Genomic DNA, 18455 nt, shown 5'->3' with positions numbered 1-18455 from the left:
CTGCCAAATCTCACACTGTCCCATTTGAATTATAGAAAAATAATTTCCCTTCAACTATCATTTGATAGTTTTAGATTTGTCTCATTTATTTGATATTTATTGTTTTAGGCGGCTCTCACTTTGTATTTAAGGTGCCACTTTGTGTTGTTTCTGGGATGTGATGTTTTCTAGAGTTCTTGTTTTTTCGATTTTTATTGGCAATTGTATTTATTTTAGACAGTTCAAGTTCATCTTGTTTAGATCTGATCTTGTTCATAAGATAAAATTTCGTCATCTTTTTTTATGCGGTTTTCCTATAATTCATCGTTGCTGCCCAACCTGACCAGGACAATTTTAAAGAGGTGTTTGATCTCAATGGGGCAAATTTAAGTTAAAACCAAAATCAAATGTCAATCACAGACAAATGTCTCAGCTTTAAGTGTCCTATGGATTCCCAGTAAGTTTAAGAACTGGATTTAAAAAAAACCCAAAACTGCTAGATAAAAAATACCACTTAATGTTTACATTCACCAATGGGCTCCACCAGGTCAGGTGCCAATTCAACATGCTGAATCGGCCAAATACAACGAGCTAACAGTGCAGGACAAAAAACTAGGGTGACAGCCCTAAACTGACCAATGGTCAACTGTGTCAGGGCCCTTAAAGATCCAGTGTATAGGAGGTATTGGGATATATTGTCAGAAATGGTATATAATATTTATCGCTACAATTTCATTAGTTTCTAATCACTTGAAAACAAGTGTTTTTGTTGTTGTAGAATAAGCTCTTTATATCTACATACAGAGCAGGTCTTCTTCTACAGAGTCAGTCACGTTGTTGCTACAGTGGCCCACAACGGACACACCAAACTCTGGCTCTAGATAGGGCAATAGCCATTATAGCTCTCCCTCAGGCTTTGCACACAGCAGACATTTCACTTGTTGCAATCTGCAACTTCACCGCTAGATTCCACTAGACCTTAAAAAGTTGCTCTTTGTCTGGGAGTTCCTTTTTTTTTAGCTAAAAGTTACCCATCCTCATTCCTGATTCAAATCTTATCCACATCCCATAATTAAAAGCCTGTTTTGTTTCCACTATCTTTGGTTTGATTTGACAGATGAGGATAGAGAGTAGGTGACTCTTTGTGTATTTTTTTTTGTTTTTTAGTTTTGTCTCACTGTCTCTGTCTGCAGGTGCTGGCCACAGACATGTCCAAACACATGACCCTTCTGGCTGACCTGAAGACCATGGTGGAGACCAAGAAGGTGACCAGCTCTGGTGTGCTGCTCCTGGACCACTACACAGAACGGATACAGGTAACTCATCTGCTTATACCGACTGTGGTCACTACTGCAAAAATGTCTTGTGTAAAATCTGCACACATCTATTGCACTGTGCAGATATGTAGATGATGTGTGATACAGTATGTGTGTGTGTGTGTGTGTGTGTGTGTGTGTGTGTGTGTGTGTGTGTTTGTGTTTAGGTGCTGAGGAACATGGTGCACTGTGCAGACCTGAGTAACCCCACCAAAACATTGCCACTATACAGACAGTGGACGGAGAGGATTATGGAGGAGTTCTTTCGACAGGGTGACAAGGAGCGAGAGAGAGGGATGGAGATCAGCGCCATGTGTGACAAGCACACGGCTTCTGTGGAGAAGAGTCAGGTAACACTCAATTGCTCTCTCTCACCCACTTTAAATCTGACATGGTTAATATAGTTATTTGGGATTTATGAATTTGAAACTCAAACTTAAACCCCTCAGTTTATGATGAGACTTTCACAAGTGGGAATGGACATTTTTCGAAGCCATTCTTGGTGTCATCCACAAACACTACAATGTTTTGTAATGTTGCAGTGTGGGGGGAAATTTAATGGTAACAAAATAACAGAAAGACTGAATAAGCAAAGAGGAACAGGAACATTTTGATCCTGTATTTACTGAGAGACTCTTAACGGATACATTTGCCAAAAATGCCACAAACTGCATCTTTAAAAATGACCATTTGAGTTTAATCACATCCTTCGGTGGCCTATATAAACATGAAGTGAGTCACTGGGTTTTTCTTTTTCCAAATTAATCTCCAGATAGTAGACACTAACTGATTATGAATATTTTTCAGTTATTTGTTTACATAATTAATATTTGTACACACATGTAAAACATCAATTTACTGCTTTTTTATATGGTCATTGATATAAGACGCCCTCAAAGGAATATTTTAACCACAAAATAATAATTTCTAATCAATACTTACCATGTGTTACACTGAATTTCTAAAGAAAAATTCTTGCTTGCCTCCATAGTAAATGAAGAATCCAAAAAAGTCATAGTATAGTATGTAGTCCAAAATGGCACAAAAACGGCAAAGTACAGTATGTCATGCAAAATGGTGTGCATAAACATACTATGGCATGTTGTCCAAGACTGCAAAAAGTCATAATATAGTATGATTTTAAAAATAACATAAAAAGTCATACTAATTTATGTCTTCCAAAATATGAAAAAAATTATATTATGTTGTCCAACATATGCCAAAAATGTATGCCATAGTATGTCGTCCAAAACTGCATTTAAAAGACATACTATAGTATGTACTACTAAATGTCATACTATGGTACGTCATCAAAAATATGCCAGAAAAGACATACTATATAATGTTACCAATATATGCCAGAAATTACATACTCAAGTATGTCTTCGGAAATAACATAAAAAATTCATAAAATAATACGTCATTCAAAATATGCCAAAAAAGTCATACTATCCTATGTTGTTCAAAATATGCCAAAAAGTCATACTTTAGTATATAGTGTCTGAAATATAAAACAAAATCATGCTAAACTATGTCATCAAAAATAGCATAAAAAAGGCAAAACATGAAAAAAAAGAAATCTTAATTTTAATCTTAATACAGCATGTCTTACAAAATATACCAAAAAACTCATACTATAGTATGATGTCAAAAATATATATATATTTTTTTTAAAAAGTCATAGCATAGTATATGTCCTCAAAAATATGGCAAAAACATTATGCTATAGTATGTCTTTCAAAATAGCATAAAAAGTAAAGAATAAAGATAATACATCGTTCAAAATATGCAAAAAAGTCATAGTATACTATGTTGTCAAAAATATGCCAAAAAAGTCATACTATAGTGTGTCGTTCAAAATGTGCCATAAAAGTCATAGTATAGTATGTTGTCCAATATATGCCAAAATCTTATGCCATAATATATCTTCCAAGATAGCAAAAAAAAGTTATACACTAGTATGTCATCCAAAATATGCAGAAAAATGCATACTATAGTATGTCATCCAAATTGGCAGATGCGTCTGTCGAAATCAAGGAATAACGGCCTGACTCATTTATCAGTCACGTTTTTGACGTCATACACACTTAATAGTATAAAATGTCAAAAAAAGGCCTAAAAAATGGACGAAAATGCCACAGTATAGTCTGTTGAAAAATGCCCAATTTTGAAATGTCGAAAAAGAATGGCTGAGAACGACTTATTTTAGCTTGTACAGTCATGTCATTGTATACCATGTTGAAAAAATGGGCAAAAATGTTAAAATATAGCATGTTGACAGAATTTCTGAAAATGACATAGTATAGTATGTAAAAAAATGTCAGGTTTTGACATGTCAGAAAAAAGCCTGAAAACCACGTTATTGCTTGTAGAAAGACGTCATAGATTACAAAGTGGAAAAATGCCACAATTTGGCATGTCCAAAAAAATCGCCCAAAACACCATAGTATAGTTTGTTAAAAAATGACAAATTTTGACATGACCAAAAAATGCCTGAAAATGACATATTATGACTTGTAGAGATGTGTCAAAATATACAAATTGGAAAAAAAGGCCAAATGTAATAATTTGGCATGTCGGAAAAATGGCCGAAAACCCAGAAGTATAGTTTGTCGAAAAATGTCAAATTTTAACATGTCAGAAAAATGCCTGAGAACGGCATATTATAACTTGCAGAGACGTGTCATAGCACACAAAGTGGAATAAAAGTCCAAAAACATCATAATCTGGCATGTCGAAAAAAATGTCCGAAAGAGCCATAGTATAGTATGTCCAAAAATTTAGAATTTTAACATGTTATAAAAATGGTTACCTATTACACCTTGTAGAATCGAGTCATAGAATACAAAGTGGGAATAAAAGCCAAAAAAAGCCAAAAACATCATAATTTAGCATTTCGTAAACATGACCAAAAACAGCTTAGTATAGTATGTGGAAAAAATGACACATTTTGACATGTCATAAAGATGGCTGAAAACAACCTATTTTACTTTGCAGAGTCAAGTCAAAGTAAAGAAAAAGAAAATAAAAGTCAGGAAATGCCAAAATGTCATCATTTTGAATGTCGAAAAAAATACTTAAAAATACCATAGTAGTCACTAGTCAATCAGGAGTCAGTAGTAGACAATAGTATGTCAAAGAAATGTCAAATTTTGATGAAAAATGGCTGAAAACAGCATATTATAACTTATAGAGATTCGTCACACTGTACAAAGCCATGACATTAAAACATGCAAAAACATCCAATAACAACATAACATAGCATGTCAAAAAAATAACCAAAGAAAAAAGGCTATAGTATGGCAAAAATGTCAAAAATTGACATATCCGAAAAAAAGCTGAAAACACCTCAAAACAGCATAAAATAGCATGCTGAGACTTGCCATAGTATTAAAACATGTAAATATGGTCAAAAACACCATAATATAACATGTTGAACAAATGACAAAAAAAGCAGGGCTATAGTATGGCAAAACAGCTAAAAACGCCTTAAAATAGCATAAAATAGCCTACTGAGATATGCCAAAGCATTAAAGCATGCAAAAACAGCCCAAAACAACATTACATATTATGTCAAAAAATTGAAAGAAAAGCTAAGCTATAGTATGGCAAAATTGTCAAAATTTGACATGTGCCACAAGCAGCTGAAAACAACTCAAAACAGCATAAATAGGGTGCTGAGGCACGTCATAGTATTAAAATGTTCAAAAACGGCTCAAAACAAGATAATTTAGCATGTCAAAAAATCTAGAAAAAAGCAAGGCTATAGTATGGCAAAAGTATCTAAATTTGAAATGTCCCAAAAAAAGCCAAAAATACCTGAAAACAGCATAAAATAGTATGCTGACACATGCCATAGCATTAAAACGTGCAATTATCGTCAACAAGAGCATAACATGGCATGTCAAAAAACTGACCAAAAAAACAAGGCTATAGTATGGCAAAATTGTCAAAATATGACATGTCCCAAAAACAGCTAAAACTACCTGAAAACAGCACAGAATAGCATGCGCAGACACGCCATGGCATTGAAACGTGCAAATATGGTCATGAAACACCATAATATAGCATGACCAAAAATGACCAAAAAAAGCAAGGCTATAGTATGGCAAAATTGTCAAAATTTGACATGTCCCAAAAACAGCTTAAAACACCTCAAAACAGCATAAAATAGCGTGCTGAGACACACCATAGCATTAAAACGTAAAAAAAACATGCCAAAACATGATAATTTAGCATGTCAAAAAATTGATCAAAAAAGCAAGGCTATAGTATGGCAAAATTGTCAAAATTTGACATGTCCCAAAAACAGCTGAAAACACCTCAAATCAGCATAAAATAGCGTGCTAAGACACACCATAGCATTAAAACTTAAAATTATGGTCAAAACATGATAATTTAGCATGTCAAAAAATTGATCAAAAAAGCAAGGCTATAGTATGGCAAAATTGTCAAAATTTGACATGTCCCAAAAACAGCTGAAAACACCTCAAAACAGCATAAAATAGCGTGCTAAGACACACCATAGCATTAAAACGTAAAAAAAACACACCAAAACATGATAATTTAGCATGTCAAAAAATTGATCAAAAAAGCAAGGCTATAGTATGGCAAAATTGTCAAAATTTGCCATGTCCCAAAAACAGCTTAAATCATGAAATAGTATGCTGAGACACACCATAGCATTAAACCGTGCAATTATGGTCATAAAACACCATAATATAGCATGACCAAAAATGACCAAAAAAGCAAGGCTATAGTATGGCAAAATTGTCAAAATTTGACATGTCCCAGAAATAGCTGAAAACACCACAAAACAGCATAAATTAGCGTGCTGAGACACACCATAGCATTAAACCGTGACAAACTGGACCAAAACATGATAATTTAGCATGTCAAAAAATTGATCAAAAAAGCAAGGCTATAGTATGGCAAATTTGTCAAAATTTGACATGTCGCAGAAATAGCTTAAAACACCTCAAAACAGCATAAATTAGCGTGCTGAGACACACCATAGCATTTAAACCGTGAAAAGCCAGCCCAAAACATGATAATTTAGCATGTCAAAAAATTGATCAAAAAAGCAAGGCTATAGTATGGCAAAATTGTCAAAATTTGACATGTCCCAAAAACAGCTGAAAACACCTCAAATCAGCATAAAATAGCGTGCTAAGACACACCATAGCATTTAAACCGTGAAAAAACACTCAAAAACATGATAATTTAGCATGTCAAAAAATTGATCAAAAAAGCAAGGCTATAGTATGGCAAAATTGTCAAAATTTGACATGTCCCAAAAACAGCCAAAAATACCTGAAAACAGCATAAAATAGTATGCTGAGACACGCCATAGCATTAAAACGTGCAATTATGGTCATAAAACACCATAATATAGCATGACCAAAAATGACAAAAAGCAAGGCTATAGTATGGCAAAATTGTCAAAATTTGACATGTCCCAAAAACAGCTGAAAACACCTCAAATCAGCATAAAATAGTATGCTGAGACACACCATAGCATTAAAACGTAAAAAAAAGGCACCAAAACATGATAATTTAGCATGTCAAAAGTTGATCAAAAAAGCAAGGCTATAGTATGGCAAAATTGTCAAAATTTGACATGTCCCAAAAATAGCTTAAAACACCTCAAATCAGCATAAAATAGCGTGCTGAGACACACCATAGCATTAAAACATGCAAATATGGTCAAAAACAAGATAATTTAGCATGTCAAAAAATTGATCAAAAAAGCAAGGCTATAGTATGGCAAAATTGTCAAAATTTGACATGTCCCAAAAACAGCTGAAAACACCTCAAATCAGCATAAAATAGCGTGCTAAGACACACCATAGCATTAAAACGTGAAAAACCGGCCCAAAACATGATAATTTAGCATGTCAAAAAATTGATCAAAAAAGCAAGGCTATAGTATGGCAAAATTGTCAAAATTTGACATGTCCCAAAAACAGCCAAAAATACCTGAAAACAGCATAAAATAGTATGCTGAGACACGCCATAGCATTAAAACGTGCAATTATGGTCATAAAACACCATAATATAGCATGACCAAAAATGACCAAAAAAAGCAAGGCTATAGTATGGCAAAATTGTCAAAATTTGACATGTCCCAAAAACAGCTGAAAACACCACAAAACAGCATAAATTAGCATGCTGAGACACACCATAGCATTAAACCGTGAAAAACTGGACTAAAACATGATAATTTAGCATGTCAAAAAATTGATCAAAGAAGCAAGGCTATAGTATGGCAAAATTGTCAAAATTTGACATGTCCCAAAAACAGCTGAAAACACCTCAAATCAGCATAAAATAGCGTGCTAAGACACGTCATAGCATTAAAACGTGCAAATATGGTCAAAAACAAGATAATTTAGCATGTCAAAAAATTGACCAACAAAAGCAAGGCTATAGTATGGCAAAATTGTCAAAATTTGACATGTCCCAGAAATAGCTGAAAACACCACAAATCAGCATAAAATAGCGTGCTAAGACACATTACAGCATTAAAACGTAAAAAAAGGCACCAAAACATGATAATTTAGCATGTCAAAAGTTGATCAAAAAAGCAAGGCTATAGTATGGCAAAATTGTCAAAATTTGACATGTCCCAAAAACAGCTGAAAACACCTCAAATCAGCATAAAATAGCGTGCTGAGACACACCATAGCATTAAAACATGCAAATATGGTCAAAAACAAGATAATTTAGCATGTCAAAAATTGATCAAAAAAGCAAGGCTATAGTATGGCAAAATTGTCAAAATTTGACATGTCCCAAAAACAGCCAAAAATACCTGAAAACAGCATAAAATAGCATGCTGAGACATGCCATAGCATTAAAATGTGCAACTATGGTCATAAAACACCATAATATAGCATGACCAAAAATGACCAAAAAAAGCAAGGCTATAGTATGGCAAAATTGTCAAAATTTGACATGTCCCAAAAACAGCTGAAAACACCTCAAATCAGCATAAATTAGCATACTGAGACACACCATAGCATTAAACCGTGAAAAACCGACCCAAAACATGATAATTTAGCATGTCAAAAAATTGATCAAAGAAGCAAGGCTATAGTATGGCAAAATTGTCAAAATTTGACATGTCCCAAAAACAGCTGAAAACACCTCAAATCAGCATAAAATAGCGTGCTAAGACACACCATAGCATTAAAACTTAAAAAACCGTCCTCAAACATGATAATTTAGCATGTCAAAAAATTGATCAAAAAAGCAAGGCTATAGTATGGCAAAATTGTCAAAATTTGACATGTCCCAAAAACAGCTGAAAACACCTCAAAACAGCATAAATTAGCGTGCTGAGACACACCATAGCATTAAAACGTAAAAAAAGGCACCAAAACATGATAATTTAGCATGTCAAAAATTGATCAAAAAAGCAAGGCTATAGTATGGCAAAATTGTCAAAATTTGACATGTCCCAAAAACAGCTGAAAACACCTCAAATCAGCATAAAATAGCGTGCTAAGACACACCATAGCATTAAAACTTAAAAAACCGTCCTCAAACATGATAATTTAGCATGTCAAAAAATTGATCAAAAAAGCAAGGCTATAGTATGGCAAAATTGTCAAAATTTGACATGTCCCAAAAATAGCGAAAAACGCCTCAAATCAGCATAAAATAGCATGCTGAGACACACCATAGCATTAAAACCATGAAATATGGTCCCAAAAACATGATAATTTAGCATGTCAAAAATTGATCAAAAAAGCAAGGCTATAGTATGGCAAAATTGTCAAAATTTGCCATGTCCCAAAAACAGCTGAAAACACCTCAAATCAGCATAAAATAGCGTGCTGAGACACACCATAGCATTAAAACATGCAAATATGGTCAAAAACAAGATAATTTAGCATGTCAAAAAATTGATCAAAAAAGCAAGGCTATAGTATGGCAAAATTGTCAAAATTTGACATGTCCCAAAAATAGTTTAAAACACCTCAAAACAGCATAAATTAGCGTGCTGAGACACACCATAGCATTAAAACTTAAAAAAAACTTCGTCAAACATGATAATTTAGCATGTCAAAAAATTGATCAAAAAAGCAAGGCTATAGTATGGCAAAATTGTCAAAATTTGACATGTCCCAAAAATAGCTTAAAACACCTCAAAACAGCATAAATTAGCGTGCTGAGACACACCATAGCATTAAAACGTAAAAAAAACCATGCCAAAACATGATAATTTAGCATGTCAAAAAATTGATCAAAAAAGCAAGGCTATAGTATGGCAAAATTGTCAAAATTTGCCATGTCCCAAAAACAGCTGAAAACACCTCAAATCAGCATAAAATAGCGTGCTGAGACACACCATAGCATTAAAACGTAAAAATGGTCAAAACATGATAATTTAGCATGTCAAAAATTGATCAAAAAAGCAAGGCTATAGTATGGCAAAATTGTCAAAATTTGCCATGTCCCAAAAACAGCTGAAAACACCTCAAATCAGCATAAAATAGCGTGCTGAGACACACCATAGCATTAAAACATGCAAATATGGTCAAAAACAAGATAATTTAGCATGTCAAAAATGATCAAAAAGCAAGGCTATAGTATGGCAAAATTGTCAAAATTTGACATGTCCCAAAAACAGCTTAAAACACCTCAAAACAGCATAAAATAGCGTGCTGAGACACACCATAGCATTAAAACGTAAAAAAAACATGCCAAAACATGATAATTTAGCATGTCAAAAAATTGATCAAAAAAGCAAGGCTATAGTATGGCAAAATTGTCAAAATTTGACATGTCCCAAAAACAGCTGAAAACACCTCAAATCAGCATAAAATAGCGTGCTAAGACACACCATAGCATTAAAACGTGAAAAACCGGCCCAAAACATGATAATTTAGCATGTCAAAAAATTGATCAAAAAAGCAAGGCTATAGTATGGCAAATTTGTCAAAATTTGACATGTCGCAGAAATAGCTTAAAACACCTCAAATCAGCATAAAATAGCGTGCTGAGACACACCATAGCATTAAACCGTGAAAAACCGGCCCAAAACATGATAATTTAGCATGTCAAAAAATTGATCAAAAAAGCAAGGCTATAGTATGGCAAAATTGTCAAAATTTGACATGTCCCAAAAACAGCTGAAAACACCTCAAATCAGCATAAAATAGCGTGCTGAGACACACCATAGCATTAAAACATGCAAATATGGTCAAAAACAAGATAATTTAGCATGTCAAAAAACTGACTAAAAAAGCAAGGCTATAGTATGGCAAAATTGTCAAAATTTGACATGTCCCAAAAATAGCTTAAAACACCTCAAAACAGCATAAATTAGCGTGCTGAGACACACCATAGCATTAAAACTTAAAAAAAACTTCGTCAAACATGATAATTTAGCATGTCAAAAAACTGATCAAAAAAGCAAGGCTATAGTATGGCAAAATTGTCAAAATTTGACATGTCCCAAAAATAGTTTAAAACACCTCAAAACAGCATAAAGTAGCGTGCTGAGACACACCATAGCATTAAAACGTAAAAAAAACATGCCAAAACATGATAATTTAGCATGTCAAAAAATTGATCAAAAAAGCAAGGCTATAGTATGGCAAAATTGTCAAAATTTGACATGTCCCAAAAACAGCTGAAAACACCTCAAATCAGCATAAAATAGCGTGCTAAGACACACCATAGCATTAAAACGTAAAAAAACGCGCCAAAACACGATAATTTAGCATGTCAAAAAATTGATCAAAAAAGCAAGGCTATAGTATGGCAAAATTGTCAAAATTTGCCATGTCCCAAAAACAGCTGAAAACACCTCAAATCAGCATAAAATAGCGTGCTGAGACACACCATAGCATTAAAACATGCAAATATGGTCAAAAACAAGATAATTTAGCATGTCAAAAAACTGACTAAAAAAGCAAGGCTATAGTATGGCAAAATTGTCAAAATTTGACATGTCCCAAAAACAGCTGAAAACACCTCAAATCAGCATAAAATAGCATGCTGAGACACACCATAGCATTAAAACATGCAAATATGGTCAAAAACAAGATAATTTAGCATGTCAAAAAACTGACTAAAAAAGCAAGGCTATAGTATGGCAAAATTGTCAAAATTTGACATGTCCCAAAAATAGCTTAAAACACCTCAAAACAGCATAAATTAGCGTGCTGAGACACACCATAGCATTAAAACATGCAAATATGGTCAAACATGATAATTTAGCATGTCAAAAAACTGATCAAAAAAGCAAGGCTATAGTATGGCAAAATTGTCAAAATTTGACATGTCCCAAAAATAGCTTAAAACACCTCAAAACAGCATAAATTAGCGTGCTGAGACACACCATAGCATTAAAACTTAAAAAAAACGTCCTAAAACATGATAATTTAGCATGTCAAAAAATTGATCAAAAAAGCAAGGCTATAGTATGGCAAAATTGTCAAAATTTGACATGTCCCAAAAACAGCTGAAAACACCTCAAATCAGCATAAAAAAGCATGCTGAGATACGTCATAGAATTAAAACGTTCAAAAACGGCCCAAAACAAGATAATTTAGCATGTCAAAAAACTGACCAAAAAAGCAAGGCTATAGTATGGCAAAATTGTCAAAATTTGACATGTCCCAAAAATAGCTTAAAACACCTCAAATCAGCATAAAATAGCATGCTGAGACACACCATAGCATTAAAACATGCAAATATGGTCAAAAACAAGATAATTTGGCATGTCAAAATTTGATCAAAAAGCAAGGCTATAGTATGGCAAAATTGTCAAAATTTGCCATGTCCCAAAAACAGCTGAAAACACCTCAAATCAGCATAAAATAGCATGCTGAGACACACCATAGCATTAAATCATGCAAATATGGTCAAAAACAAGATAATTTAGCATGTCAAAAAACTGACTAAAAAAGCAAGGCTATAGTATGGCAAAATTGTCAAAATTTGACATGTCCCAAAAATAGCTGAAAACACCTCAAAACAGCATAAATTAGCGTGCTGAGACACACCATAGCATTAAAACGTTAAAAAAAACGTGCCAAAACACGATAATTTAGCATGTCAAAAAACTGACTAAAAAAGCAAGGCTATAGTATGGCAAAATTGTCAAAATTTGACATGTCCCAAAAACAGCTGAAAACACCTCAAATCAGCATAAAATAGCGTGCTAAGACACACCATAGCATTAAAACGTGAAAAAATGGCCCAAAACATGATAATTTAGCATGTCAAAAATTGATCAAAAAGCAAGGCTATAGTATGGCAAATTTGTCAAAATTTGACATGTCCCAAAAACAGCTGAAAACACCTCAAATCAGCATAAAATAGCGTGCTGAGACACGCCATAGCATTAAACCGTGAAAAACTGGCCCAAAACATGATAATTTAGCATGTCAAAAAATTGATCAAAAAAGCAAGGCTATAGTATGGCAAAATTGTCAAAATTTGACATGTCCCAAAAACAGCTGAAAATACCTCAAATCAGCATAAATTAGCGTGCTGAGACACACCATAGCATTAAAACATGCAAATATGGTCAAAAACAAGATAATTTAGCATGTCAAAAAACTGACTAAAAAAGCAAGGCTATAGTATGGCAAAATTGTCAAAATTTGACATGTCCCAAAAATAGCTTAAAACACCTCAAAACAGCATAAATTAGCGTGCTGAGACACACCATAGCATTAAAACGTAAAAAAAAAAAACATGATAATTTAGCATGTCAAAAAATTGATCAAAAAAGCAAGGCTATAGTATGGCAAAATTGTCAAAATTTGACATGTCCCAAAAACAGCTGAAAACACCTCAAATCAGCATAAAATAGCGTGCTAAGACACACCATAGCATTAAAACGTTCAAAAACGGCCCAAAACAAGATAATTTAGCATGTCAAAAAATTGACCAACAAAAGCAAGGCTATAGTATGGCAAAATTGTCAAAATTTGACATGTCCCAAAAACAGCTTAAAACACCTCAAATCAGCATAAAATACCATGCTGAGACACACCATAGCATTAAAACGTAAAAAAACATGCCAAAACATGATAATTTAGCATGTCAAAGAATTGATCAAAAAAGCAAGGCTATAGTATGGCAAAATTGTCAAAATTTGACATGTCCCAAAAACAGCTGAAAACACCTCAAATCAGCATAAAATAGCGTGCTGAGACACACCATAGCATTAAAACATGCAAATATGGTCAAAAACAAGATAATTTAGCATGTCAAAAAACTGACTAAAAAAGCAAGGCTATAGTATGGCAAAATTGTCAAAATTTGACATGTCCTAAAAATAGCTTAAAACACCTCAAAACAGCATAAATTAGCGTGCTGAGACACACCATAGCATTAAAACGTAAAAAAAACGTGCCAAAACACGATAATTTAGCATGTCAAAAAATTGATCAAAAAAGCAAGGCTATAGTATGGCAAAATTGTCAAAATTTGACATGTCCCAAAAACAGCTGAAAACACCTCAAATCAGCATAAATTAGCGTGCTGAGACACACCATAGCATTAAAACGTAAAAAAAAACATGCCAAAACATGATAATTTAGCATGTCAAAAAATTGATCAAAAAAGCAAGGCTATAGTATGGCAAAATTGTCAAAATTTGACATGTCGCAGAAATAGCTGAAAACACCTCAAATCAGCATAAAATAGCGTGCTGAGACACACCATAGCATTTAAACGTGCAAATATGGTCAAAAACAAGATAATTTAGCATGTCAAAAAATTGATCAAAAAAGCAAGGCTATAGTATGGCAAAATTGTCAAACTTTGCCATGTACCAAAAACAGCTGAAAACACCTCAAATCAGCATAAAATAGCGTGCTGAGACACACCATAGCATTAAAACGTGAAAAACCGGCCCAAAACATGATAATTTAGCATGTCAAAAAATTGATCAAAAAAGCAAGGCTATAGTATGGCAAAAGTGTCAAAATTTGACATGTCGCAGAAATAGCTGAAAACACCTCAAATCAGCATAAAATAGCGTGCTGAGACACACCATAGCATTAAAACGTGCAAATATGGTCAAAAACATGATAATTTAGCATGTCAAAAAATTGATCAAAAAAGCAAGGCTATAGTATGGCAAAATTGTCAAAATTTGACATGTCCCAAAAACAGCTGAAAACACCTCAAATCAGCATAAAATAGCGTGCTGAGACACACCATAGCATTAAAACATGCAAATATGGTCAAAAACAAGATAATTTAGCATGTCAAAAAACTGACTAAAAAAGCAAGGCTATAGTATGGCAAAATTGTCAAAATTTGACATGTCCTAAAAATAGCTTAAAACACCTCAAAACAGCATAAATTAGCGTGCTGAGACACACCATAGCATTAAAACGTAAAAAAAAACGTGCCAAAACACGATAATTTAGCATGTCAAAAAATTGATCAAAAAAGCAAGGCTATAGTATGGCAAAATTGTCAAAATTTGACATGTCCCAAAAACAGCTGAAAACACCTCAAATCAGCATAAAAAAGCATGCTGAGATACGTCATAGAATTAAAACGTTCAAAAACGGCCCAAAACAAGATAATTTAGCATGTCAAAAAACTGACCAAAAAAGCAAGGCTATAGTATGGCAAAATTGTCAAAATTTGACATGTCCCAAAAACAGCTTAAAACACCTCAAATCAGCATAAAATAGCATGCTGAGACACACCATAGCATTAAAACATGCAAATATGGTCAAAAACAAGATAATTTAGCATGTCAAAAAACTGACTAAAAAAGCAAGGCTATAGTATGGCAAAATTGTCAAAATTTGACATGTCCCAAAAATAGTTTAAAACACCTCAAAACAGCATAAATTAGCGTGCTGAGACACACCATAGCATTAAAACGTAAAAAAACATGCCAAAACATGATAATTTAGCATGTCAAAGAATTGATCAAAAAAGCAAGGCTATAGTATGGCAAAATTGTCAAAATTTGACATGTCCCAAAAACAGCTGAAAACACCTCAAATCAGCATAAAATAGCGTGCTGAGACACACCATAGCATTAAAACATGCAAATATGGTCAAAAACAAGATAATTTAGCATGTCAAAAAACTGATAAAAAAGCAAGGCTATAGTATGGCAAAATTGTCAAAATTTGACATGTCCCAAAAACAGCTTAAAATACCTCAAAACAGCATAAAATATCGTGCTGAGACACACCATAGCATTAAAACATGCAAATATGGTCAAAAACAAGATAATTTAGCATGTCAAAAAACTGACTAAAAAAGCAAGGCTATAGTATGGCAAAATTGTCAAAATTTGACATGTCCCAAAAACAGCTGAAAACACCTCAAATCAGCATAAAATAGCGTGCTGAGACACACCATAGCATTAAAACTTAAAAAAACGTCCTCAAACATGATAATTTAGCATGTCAAAAAATTGATCAAAAAAGCAAGGCTATAGTATGGCAAAATTGTCAAAATTTGACATGTCCCAAAAACAGCTGAAAACACCTCAAATCAGCATAAAATAGCGTGCTGAGACACACCATAGCATTAAAACTTAAAAAAACGTGCCAAAACATGATAATTTAGCATGTCAAAAAATTGATCAAAAAAGCAAGGCTATAGTATGGCAAAATTGTCAAAATTTGACATGTCCCAAAAACAGCTGAAAACACCTCAAATCAGCATAAAATAGCGTGCTGAGACACACCATAGCATTAAAACTTAAAAAAACGTCCTCAAACATGATAATTTAGCATGTCAAAAAATTGATCAAAAAAGCAAGGCTATAGTATGGCAAAATTGTCAAAATCTGACATGTCCCAAAAATAGCTTAAAACACCTCAAAACAGCATAAATTAGCGTGCTGAGACACACCATAGCATTAAAACGTAAAAAAAACATGCCAAAACATGATAATTTAGCATGTCAAAAAATTGATCAAAAAAGCAAGGCTATAGTATGGCAAAATTGTCAAACTTTGCCATGTACCAAAAACAGCCAAAAATACCTGAAAACAGCATAAAATACTATGCTGAGACACGCCAAAGCATTAAAATGTGCAACTATGGTCATAAAACACCATAATATAGCATGACCAAAAATGACCAAAAAAGAAAGGCTATAGTATGGCAAAATTGTCAAAATTTGACATGTCCCAAAAACAGCTGAAAACACCTCAAATCAGCATAAAATAGCGTGCTAAGACACACCATAGCATTAAAATGTGAAAAACTGGCCCAAAACATGATAATTTAGCATGTCAAAAAATTGATCAAAAAAGCAAGGCTATAGTATGGCAAAATTGTCAAAATTTGACATGTCCCAAAAACAGCTGAAAACACCTCAAATCAGCATAAAATAGCGTGCTGAGACACACCATAGCATTAAAACATGCAAATATGGTCAAAAACAAGATAATTTAGCATGTCAAAAAACTGACTAAAAAAGCAAGGCTATAGTATGGCAAAATTGTCAAAATTTGACATGTCCCAAAAATAGCTTAAAACACCTCAAAACAGCATAAATTAGCGTGCTGAGACACACCATAGCATTAAAACGTAAAAAAAAACGTGCCAAAACACGATAATTTAGCATGTCAAAAAATTGATCAAAAAAGCAAGGCTATAGTATGGCAAAATTGTCAAAATTTGACATGTCCCAAAAACAGCTGAAAATAACTCAAATCAGCATAAAATAGCGTGCTGAGACACACCATAGCATTAAAACATGCAAATATGGTCAAAAACACGATAATTTAGCATGTCAAAAAATTGATCAAAAAAGCAAGGCTATAGTATGGCAAATTTGTCAAAATTTGACATGTCGCAGAAATAGCTTAAAACACCTCAAAACAGCATAAATTAGCATACTGAGACACACCATAGCATTAAACCGTGAAAAACCAGCCCAAAACATGATAATTTAGCATGTCAAAAAATTGATCAAAAAAGCAAGGCTATAGTATGGCAAAATTGTCAAAATCTGACATGTACCAAAAATACCTGAAAACACCTCAAATCAGCATAAAATAGCGTGCTGAGACACACCATAGCATTAAAACATGCAAATATGGTCAAAAACAAGATAATTTGGCATGTCAAAAAACTGACTAAAAAGCAAGGCTATAGTATGGCAAAATTGTCAAAATTTGACATGTCCCAAAAACAGCTGAAAACACCTCAAATCAGCATAAAATAGCGTGCTAAGACACACCATAGCATTAAAACTTAAAAAAAACGTGCCAAAACACGATAATTTAGCATGTCAAAAAATGGATCAAAAAAGCATGGCTATAGTATGGCAAAATTGTCAAAATTTGACATGTCCCAAAAACAGCTGAAAACACCTCAAATCAGCATAAATTAGCGTGCTGAGACACACCATAGCATTAAAACTTAAAAAAACGTCCTCAAACATGATAATTTAGCATGTCAAAAAATTGATCAAAAAAGCAAGGCTATAGTATGGCAAAATTGTCAAAATTTGACATGTCACAGAAATAGCTGAAAACACCTCAAAACAGCATAAATTAGCATGCTGAGACACACCATAGCATTAAAACGTAAAAAAAACATGCCAAAACATGATAATTTAGCATGTCAAAAAATTGATCAAAAAAGCAAGGCTATAGTATGGCAAAATTGTCAAACTTTGCCATGTACCAAAAACAGCCAAAAATACCTGAAAACAGCATAAAATACTATGCTGAGACACGCCAAAGCATTAAAATGTGCAACTATGGTCATAAAACACCATAATATAGCATGACCAAAAATGACCAAAAAAAGCAAGGCTATAGTATGGCAAAATTGTCAAAATTTGACATGTCCCAAAAACAGCTGAAAACACCTCAAATCAGCATAAAATAGCGTGCTAAGACACACCATAGCATTAAAATGTGAAAAAACGGCCCAAAACATGATAATTTAGCATGTCAAAGAATTGATCAAAAAAGCAAGGCTATAGTATGGCAAAATTGTTAAAATTTGACATGTCTCAAAAACAGCTGAAAATAACTCAAATCAGCATAAAATATCGTGCTGAGACACACCATAGCATTAAAACATGCAAATATGGTCAAAAACAAGATAATTTAGCATGTCAAAAAACTGACCAAAAAAGCAAGGCTATAGTATGGCAAAATTGTCAAAATTTGACATGTCCCAAAAATAG

At 33.4% G+C, this 18455-nt stretch overlaps 1 protein-coding gene across 1 annotated transcript in view; it reads left to right on the top strand.

Moving 5' to 3' along the window:
- Nucleotides 1–18455, top strand: part of LOC121941642 (3',5'-cyclic-AMP phosphodiesterase 4C-like) — a 38322-nt gene that overhangs the window by 10999 nt on the left and 8868 nt on the right. Inside the window, exons 15-16 of the mRNA XM_088075800.1 lie at nucleotides 1173–1295; nucleotides 1463–1645. Of these exons, the coding sequence (XP_087931926.1) occupies nucleotides 1173–1295; nucleotides 1463–1645 (306 nt within the window). The remainder of the gene's footprint in view (nucleotides 1–1172; nucleotides 1296–1462; nucleotides 1646–18455) is intronic.

This window comes from Plectropomus leopardus, chromosome 3, assembly GCF_026936395.1.
Source record: "Plectropomus leopardus strain MGB_pleo_1.0 chromosome 3, ASM2693639v1, whole genome shotgun sequence".
NCBI classification, from domain to species: domain Eukaryota; kingdom Metazoa; phylum Chordata; class Actinopteri; order Perciformes; family Serranidae; genus Plectropomus; species Plectropomus leopardus.
This window is presented reverse-complemented; position numbering and strand designations above follow the sequence as displayed.